The 8,836-nt window shown below is 43.5% G+C and overlaps 1 protein-coding gene across 2 annotated transcripts; it reads right to left on the bottom strand.

Moving 5' to 3' along the window:
* Positions 1–831: 831 nt before the first annotated feature.
* Positions 832–8,695, bottom strand: VHL (von Hippel-Lindau tumor suppressor). 2 transcript variants are annotated; one of them, XM_059390316.1, is made up of 3 exons: positions 8,281–8,695; positions 6,173–6,295; positions 832–3,128 (listed from the first exon to the last, which is right to left on the bottom strand). In XM_059390316.1, exons 1-3 carry the CDS (start codon positions 8,618–8,620, stop codon positions 2,932–2,934), a joined length of 660 nt encoding a protein of 219 aa, XP_059246299.1. In that variant the 5' UTR covers positions 8,621–8,695; the 3' UTR covers positions 832–2,931. The 2 variants fall into 2 exon arrangements, with proteins under 2 accessions (XP_059246299.1, XP_059246300.1); XM_059390317.1 differs by lacking the exon at positions 6,173–6,295.
* Positions 8,696–8,836: the final 141 nt, after the last annotated feature.

Here is an 8,836-nt window from a genome sequence, read left to right as displayed (position 1 = left end):
GATCTCTGTCTGTCAAATAAATAAATAAAATCTTTAAAAAAAAAATTAAAAAAAAAACAGGATGAGGAGGGGCCCTTTAGTGGCTCAGTTGGTTAAACGTCCCACGCTTGGGGTGCCTGGGTGGCTCAGTTGGTTAAGCAACTGCCTTTGGTCATAATCCCGGAGTCTCTGGATCAAGTCTCGCATCTGGCTCTCTGCTCAGCAGGCAGTCTGCTTCTCCCTCTGACCTTCTCCCCTCTCAATCTCTCTCTTACTTGCTCACTCAAATAAATAAATAAAATCTTTAAAAAAAAAAAGTGTCCCAAGCTTGGTTTTAGCTCAGGTCCTTTCTCAGGGTCATGTGACAGAGACCTGCACTGGGCTCCAGGCTAAGCACAGTCTGCTTGAGATCCTCTCTCTCCCTTTATCCCTCCCCTCACTTTTGTTCTCTCTAAATAAATAAAAAATAAATAAATAAAATCTTAAAAAAAAAAAAAAACCACAAGGTGAAAAAGAAAAAAAAGTTTAAATAAATACATACACACATATATACATACAAAAAAACCAGGGTGGGGTGCCTGGCTGGCTCAGTAGAGCACACAACTCTTTATCTTGGGGTTGTGAGTTTTCACCCCATGTTAGGTATAGAGATTCCTTAAGGAAATAAAAAAGTAAAAAACAAAAAATAAAAGAAACCCGGGTTGGAAAGAAAAGGGCCTGAGCATAAAGACAGTTGCTTGAGTCTGCAATGTCCCTTCCCACTTAAGCCTTTACAGAAACACAGGTGTCTCAGAACAGAGCCACACGGAGACATACCAAACTTATTTCTTTAGCTCAGCACCATTTAACGTATTCAAGAACAGCTTTTCGGTTTTATTTTGTTTTGTTTTTTAACTCAAAATAGGAAACATCACAGTCTCTTAGGAGCAATACATTTAATACAGTCATAAGATCTCAAATGAAAAACATATATTATCCATGCTACAGGTTTTCAATCCTCCTTGAACAACACAAAAAAACACAGTACTCAAACTGCAGTTTTCACAGGATGAACACGAATCTCATTTGGACACAAAGACAGGTTAAAAAAAAATTTAAACCAATGTTGAACAAATCCAGCTACAGTAGACTTCCTGACATCCCCCATCTCATCCCACCCTCGAATACATATTGCTGCCTGCTCCCCAGCATTTCTTCCTTCCCACCTAGCAGCTCAGTAACACGTCAGACACAGAGACGTGTGTCACTGATTACTACAGCATGCCTAAAAAACAAAGGCCAATTTATTAACTGAATGTTGAAAGAGGGGATTAAGACGAGGTGAAACAAAATCTAGGGGAAACTGTGGGGCACTGTCTTACTTCACGCTGATTTCAGAGCACAGGAATTGTGCTCAAAGATTAATATAGGAACTAAAGATACCAAGAAATATCCCATTGTTCATAAAAGGAAGACTGCACTAATGTCTACAAAGAGCTTATAATACCATGGGAAGATATTTAAATTATAAAATTATAACTAAGAAGGTAGAATACAAAACTGTATATTCAGTATGATCTCAACTATGTAAAACCAAACCAACCACAGCATGCCCTAAAAAGGCCAAAAGTTCAAAATGTTTTGGGACTCTATTCAGGTAGTGAGGCTACAGTGATCTTTTTTTCCTTTTACTTTATTGTCTTTACCAAAATTTTCTTTACTGGGGGGATTTTTTTTTTTTTTTAACTATCAGTTACCAAAAAAGAAAGCCTGATAGAAGTATTGAATTTGAGTTAAACAATTTAAGTCCAGCCTATAAGAAAGGATTTGTACATTTATAAAATTATAAAACATTTCAGGCTACTCCCTGAATCCACTGTGTGTTATGAGTAACTTCCAAGAGGTGGAGGGCTTCTGCCTCTTCTCCAGCCAGGTGCAAAGTGTCACCAGATCCTGCCTGATGAAAAATGCTGAAATAGGACCTTTGAAAGTCCAGATGAGCCCATAAGTGACTTTCCTTAGTGGTCCCCACTGCTCCAACACCACTGGCCCATGGTTAAAACACCAGCAGCATTTAAAAAAAAAAGCTAAGCCAAACAGAAATGTAGTGGATTTACCAAAAAGTAACAGAAATACCCACACTTAGCAAAAATCTATTTACAATACAGTAGCAGCTCCTTAATACTAGAACTAAACAAAAGGATAGCTATTCTCTCCTGTTTTCTGTGCAGATGTCAAGTTTCAGAAAGCAATCATCACAATAACTGTAGAAAGCTATTCCTGGTTTAGAAAGAAATAAAATAGAACTACAATAACAGTGGACAGAGAAAAGCACAAAATTTAGAAAGTTATAAAAAGTGCTTTCTATAAAAGTGATTCCCTTTAAAACATTTGTTTACTGTATATAATGTAAGGTCCCCACTTCCCCACCTCCCAAGAAAGGGCAAAACCTCCAAACACTTTCTACCAAAGTATCGACTGGTTTGTTCATTCAACAAACAGTGACTGAAGGCTCATAATGTGTGAGGCACTAGGGTCTCAAAGAGGAGACAGACTTGTCCTTGCCTCAAGGACATCTCTGTCTTCTCAAAGTGGGAGGTGGACACATCACCAACCACAACACAGCAATTAAAAGCAGATGCCACTGCTTTCTTACAATTAAAGAATATGTTGCAATTCTTATTGAATTACTTACACAAAAGTCCTTATACAGAAACTTTCCTGACTTACTAGGAGGCAAAAATGCAACTACTTGATGAATACTTCTAGAAGGGGCAGGCCTTAAATTACATTTTGTGATATTTGCCCCTAAACATCACAATGCCTACTGAAGTCAGTTAACTTTCCTATAAGCAATGGAGGATTTTTTACTCTGAGAATGAGACACTTTGAATCTGAGAATAAGTGACCAGTCCTAAATGTAGATCAAGACTAGTTAGTACCATCAAAGGCTGAAACTCAGGAGTTCAAATTTCACTTAAAATCCTCAGTCTCCCCTTCCAGCCGTTGATTTTCAAAATGCTCCTGTGTCAGCCGCTCCAGGTCTTTCCTTACATTCGGGTGGTCCTCCAGATCTTCATAGAGTGATCTCACGATGTCCAGTCTCCTGTAATTCTCGGGCTTGACTAGGCTTCGGACAACCTGGAGGCACCGTTCTTTCAGCGTATACACTGTAAATGCAGAAAACCAAATCCTCAGCAGCAGACTCAAGCCTTGGGACAAGGGAGGAGCAAGAGGCTTTGTTAACCACAGCAATTCCACTTACTATATACAGACCTCACTTTGGGCTAAAAAAGTGAGGGCCTGTGTGTAGCAGAGTGTAACATGATGGCCCTAATGCACATTTCCGTGGTATGCAGGACTTCGTGTAGTAACTTCCCCTTACAAGTGTGTTGTTTGTGATGTGCTTTAACTAAATGAATGTGGGTGACGTAACAGACACTGTGCCAATTCTGAACCTAACATTTAAGAAGCCCTGGCAACTTCCACTTTTACGCTCTCAGGAGCCCTGAGATACCCTACACAAGAGGAACAAGCGCTGAGAATGCACAGGAGAGAGGCCCAGACCAGCCAACCTGCCAGCAGTCAGCCACACCAACGACCACCAATGAGCAGAATAACCACCTGCCTGAGCTCAGCCTAAACTGCAGAATTATGAATAAGAAAGAAGTTGTTAGTTTGGGGGTAGCTGTCACAAAGCAATAGATAACCAAAACAGTTTGTAACTGGATTTTGAGGAACTCCAGTTCTATTTTATTTTATTTTTTAAAGATTTTATTTATTTATTTGACAGAGATCACAAGCAGGCACAGAGGCAGGCGGAGAGAGAGGAAAGGAAGCAGGCTCCCTGCTGAGCAGAGCCTGATGTGGGCCTTGATCCCAGGACCTTGGGATCATGACCTGAGCCAAAGGCAGAGGCTTAACCCACTGAGCCACCCAGGCGCCCTTCAGTTCTATTTTAAACTCACTGGGGAATTTACTCTTTAAGGGCATCCTTCAGCCAAAAGTTACATTTATCAATTTAACTTATCAACTCATCAATTTTTGTACACCTGCTTCCTTAAAACAGGATCCTCATATATGTATCAGTTTGAACCTTATGAAGCTACAGGCATTTGGGTTCGTTTTGTTTGTTTTTAAGATTTTATTTTTAAGTAATCTCTATACCCAAGCTGGGGCTCAAACTCACAAGCCTGAGATCAATAGCTACATGCTCCCAGGTACCCTTGTATTTGGGGTTTTTTTAATCCACAAGAACATGAGTTTCTTTAGGTTCAACCTAATAAAATCAACTGAGTTTTAAACAAATGGTAAACTATGATGTTAATGTTCAATTCAGTGATTTTTTTTTTTTAACCTGTTTGGCACTCAGCTTGAGTGGGTTAAATAACATTAAAAGATACAACACTAGGGGGACGCCTGGGTGGCTCAGTTGGTTGGACGACTGCCTTCGGCTCAGATCATGATCCCGGAGTCCTGGGATCGAGTCCCGCATCAGGCTCCCAGCTCCACGGGGAGTCTGCTTCTCCCTCTGACCTTCTCCTCGCTCATGCTCTCTCTCACTGTCTCTCTCTCAAATAAATAAATAAAATCTTTTAAAAAAAAAAAAAGATACAACACTAGGGACATCTGGGTGGCTCAGTCTGTTAAGCATCTGCTTTCAGCTCAGGTCATGGTTCCAGGGTCCTGGGATCTCTGCTCTGCAAGGAGACTGCTTCTCCCTCTCCCTCAACCTGCTATTCTGCTTGCTTGTTCTCTCTCTCTCTCTGTGTCAAATAAATAAATAAGTAAATCTTTATTTATTTATTTTTAACGATTTTATTTATTTATTTGACAGAGATCACAAGTAGGCAGAGAGTCAGGCAGAGAGAGGAGGAAGCAGGTCCCCTGATGCACAGAGAGCCCGATGCGGAGCTCTATCCCAGGACCCTGAGACCATGACCTGAGCTGAAACCAGAGGCCTTAACCCACTGAGCCACCCAGGCACCCCAAAAAATAAATATTTAAAAAAAAGGAAAAGAAAAAAAAGAAGATACAACACAAGAAGCTGTGGTATCTCATCTTCTATACCCTATTCTTCTCCTAAGACTCCAGGGCATAATTCTGTTCTAAGGCCTGGTAAACAAAATGTATTCATAATTCTACAATCAAGTATTTTATTCACTTATTTATTTTTTAAAATTTTTAAAGTAACCTTTACTCCCAATGTGGGGCTCGAACTCACAACCCTGAGATCAAGAGTCGCATATTCTACTAATTGAGCCAGCTAGGGAGCCCTACAATCAGATATCTTAATTTACCCCATCTCTGACAGCCCAAGAGCTTCTGAGAAACCACAATATAAAGCATACAAATATAAACAAATATGAACAAATATATTTGTTCAATATAAAGCATACAAATAGGGCACCTGGGTGGCTCAGTGGGTTAAAGCCTCTGTCTTTAGCTCAGGTCATGATCCCAGGGTCCTAGGATAGAGCTCCACATCGGGCTCTCTGCTCAACGGGGAGCCTGCTTCCTCCTCTCTCTCTCTCTGCCTGCTTGTGATCTCTGTCAAATAAGTAAATTAAATCTTTAAAAAAATTTTTTAGGGGCGCCTGGGTGGCTCAGTGGGTTGAGCCACTGCCTTCGGCTCAGGTCATGATCTCAGGGTCCTGGGATCGAGTCCCGCATAGGGCTCTCTGCACGGCAGGGAGCCTTCTTCCACTCCCCTCTGCCTGCCTTTCTGACTACTTGTGGTCTCTCTCTGTTAAAAAAATAAAATAAAATCTTTAAAAAAAAATTTTTTTTTGTAAAAGCATACAAATAAATTTGTTCCATTTTATTTGTGGTGGAGAACAAGACACAGAAAGTTGGATAACTCGGCTAGAATCCAGTAAAAGCCAATAAACGTTTGGCTCCTTCAAATGGCTTATTCTCTACTTACTACAACAGCCTTATCTTTTTTTTTATTCTTTTTACTTATTTATATTAATTTTTTAAGTAATCTCTATACCTAACATGGGGCTTGAACTCATGACCCTGAGATCAAGAGTCACATGTTCTACTGACTGCCTTTGGCTTGGGTCATGATCCCAGGGTCCTAGGAGCCTGCTCTTTGCTCAGCAGGGAGCCTGCTTCTCCCTCTGCCACTCCCCATGCCTGTGCTCTTTATCTCTGACAAATAAGTAAAATCTTAAAAAAAAAAAAAAAAGGTAAAATGGAACATCAGTACCTGGCAGTGTGATGTTGGCAAAAATAGGCTGTCCATCAACATTGAGAGATGGCACAAAGAGCTCAGTCTGGTTAACCAGAAGGCCATCATATGTCCCTGCATCTCTGAAGAGCCAAAGGTGACCTGTTAAAACAAGCAGAGGCTGTTATGTAGCCACACACCCACTTCCTTCATCTTCCTGGATTGGCACTTTAGTACTTGACTCTCATTCTGCTTAAATATCAGACAAAGCCCTTCCAATAATATTATCTTACTCAATCCTCACAAAAAAAGGCCAAGCAACTTGCTCAAGGAAACAGCGACAGTAAGGGGGAAAAAAGCATGTACTTGAGGCTCCAAATACCATGCCTTTCCTGCTACCCCATGGTCAAAAAGCCAAGTTCATGAATTGCAAATCACACCAAACATGGCAAACTAAAAGAAAGAACTTCACCAACTCCTCACATCTGTGCTTCTCAAGAACAAGAAGGTGCAAAAACATCATGTTAACAAAAAGAAATCAGACAGAAAAGGGTACATTCTGTAGGAAAAGACACAGCTAATCTATGGTGTGAAAAATCAAAAGAATGGTTGCCTCTGGAAGAGAGGGGATTGAGTGAAAAGGGGCAGGACGGAACTTTCTAAAGTGATAAAAATGTTCTAATCCAGAATTCGATCTAGGTGTGCTATATTTGTCAAAAATACATCAAACTCTAAGATCTGTGCATTTAACTGCATGTGTATTATACCTGAATTTAAGAAACAAATACATCGTATTGGGCGGGGAATAAAAAAAGAGGGCAGGGAAGAAGGGAGCCCCCCTTCCCCTACCTAACTTTCTATTAAGGGAGGTAGAGACTGAATAAACACATCATTAAAAATAAATTAATTAGCTAATTAATTAATCATGTGTTCCCGGGGCACAAACTTACTTGATTTGCTGGGAAAACTTAAGAAATGTAAAGTGGTAAATATTTTTTTTATTATGGTAAAACATACATTTTTACAGTTTGCATACAGTTCAGTGACATTAAGTAGATTCAAAGAGGAATTTTTAAAGAAATTTTATATTAAACCAGGCACAGTTAAGTTTTGGAGAATACAAAATTCACAATTTCTTGGATAAAATAGGACACTACAGAAATGTTAGCCCCCGGAAGAATTGTGTTCTCCCTCTTTTAATATCAAGGTAAGTCTGGTGTAAAAATTTGAAGATTTCTGAGTAGGCTCCTCTCAAAGCAAAAGGATCTACTGGGATCCTGCCAGGATGGCTGTGAAAATTAACCAAGTATGATTTCTCTTTTTTGAAAGCTATGGGAAGATTACTGCCTCCTTAGGTTTAAGGCCCCGGTAGCCCTCATTATTACAACAGCATCCTAACTGGCTCCTCGGCAGCAGTCTTCCCTCTCCAAACCACTGTGCAACTCGGGGGAGCTTTTCGGTATTAAAATCTGTCACTGTCATTTCCCTGCTTAAAAATTCCATAGCTCCTCTCTCCCCAGAGGAAAAACCATCTTTCAGGCTTCCCCTCCCGAGACTGCAGGTGTTGTTAGCCCCCGCGATTCCCTCTGGCTACAACTCTCAACTCCTCTGTCTTGACTTGGGTCGATCAGCCCCTCTGCACCCGGCGGGCCCCCCTTTCTTCTGCTCTGGGGTGCTCGAAGTGGAACGACACACCCCGTCCCTTCACCGGGCAGGAGCCTGCTCCAAGCCCCCACCTTCCGCCGTGCTCCGTCCCTCTAGCAGCCGCTGGGACACTGGCTAGTTAGCTGTGTGTGCACTCGCCCGTCCCCGCCCCCGGACTGTGCTCTCTCTGAAGGAAGGGACCCTACGCGGAACTGGCCCACTGGGGACATTAGAGAACCTGAGACTCTCCCACTCACGGACTGAACTAATGGGCATTAGATAGGGAGCATTTTTAGTGGCAAATACGCGTATAAGGGGGGAAAGTCACCTCAGGAAAATTACTCAGTACTACAGAGAATAAGGTGCCACTCTCACTAGCAGCGTCAACCTGGATCTGTCACAGCCTGTCAGGGGCACGAGCAGGCGCTCGCTGCGCCCTGGGACAAAGCGGGAGGCGCCGTCCGCCTGGGCCCGCCCGGACAAGGCGACCCCAGTCCGCCTACCTCGGTAGCTGTGGATGCGGCGGCCCGTGCCCGGCGGCAGCGTCGGGTAGGGCTGCGGCTCGCCGTCGAAGTTGAGCCACACCGGCAGCACGACGCGCGGGCTACGGTTGCAGAAGATGACCTGCGACGGCTCGCAGGAGTTCACCGAGCGCAGCACCGGACGCGGCTGCACGGCCTCCATCTCCTCCTGGGCGCCCGGCTCCTCCAGATCAGACTCTTCCGGCCCGGACTCCTCCGCGCCCGACTCCTCCCCGCCGTCCTCTTCAGGACCCACCTCCTCGGCGCCCACCTCCTCCGCACCCGCCTCGGCCTCTTCCACGTTCCCTGCCTTCCGGGGCATTACCTACCGGAGCTTAGGCAACCCCAGCCTCGCCGACTCCGGATTTGCGGGCCTCACGGGGCGGAGCTGGGCGGGCGGGCGGGCGCGTCCCCGTACGCGTCCCCGTACGCGTGCGTGCGCGTCCCCGCAAGAGCGCGAGCTATTTTCGCGCGCTCTCGGTCAGGGACAGAATACTGTGGCGGAAATGGCAGGCTTGAAATCCTGGGGCAGTGCGTG

Source organism: Mustela nigripes, chromosome 2 (assembly GCF_022355385.1).
Source record: "Mustela nigripes isolate SB6536 chromosome 2, MUSNIG.SB6536, whole genome shotgun sequence".
Taxonomy (NCBI): domain Eukaryota; kingdom Metazoa; phylum Chordata; class Mammalia; order Carnivora; family Mustelidae; genus Mustela; species Mustela nigripes.
Note: the sequence above shows the minus strand (reverse complement) of the source record. Positions and strands in the feature narration are given on the sequence as shown.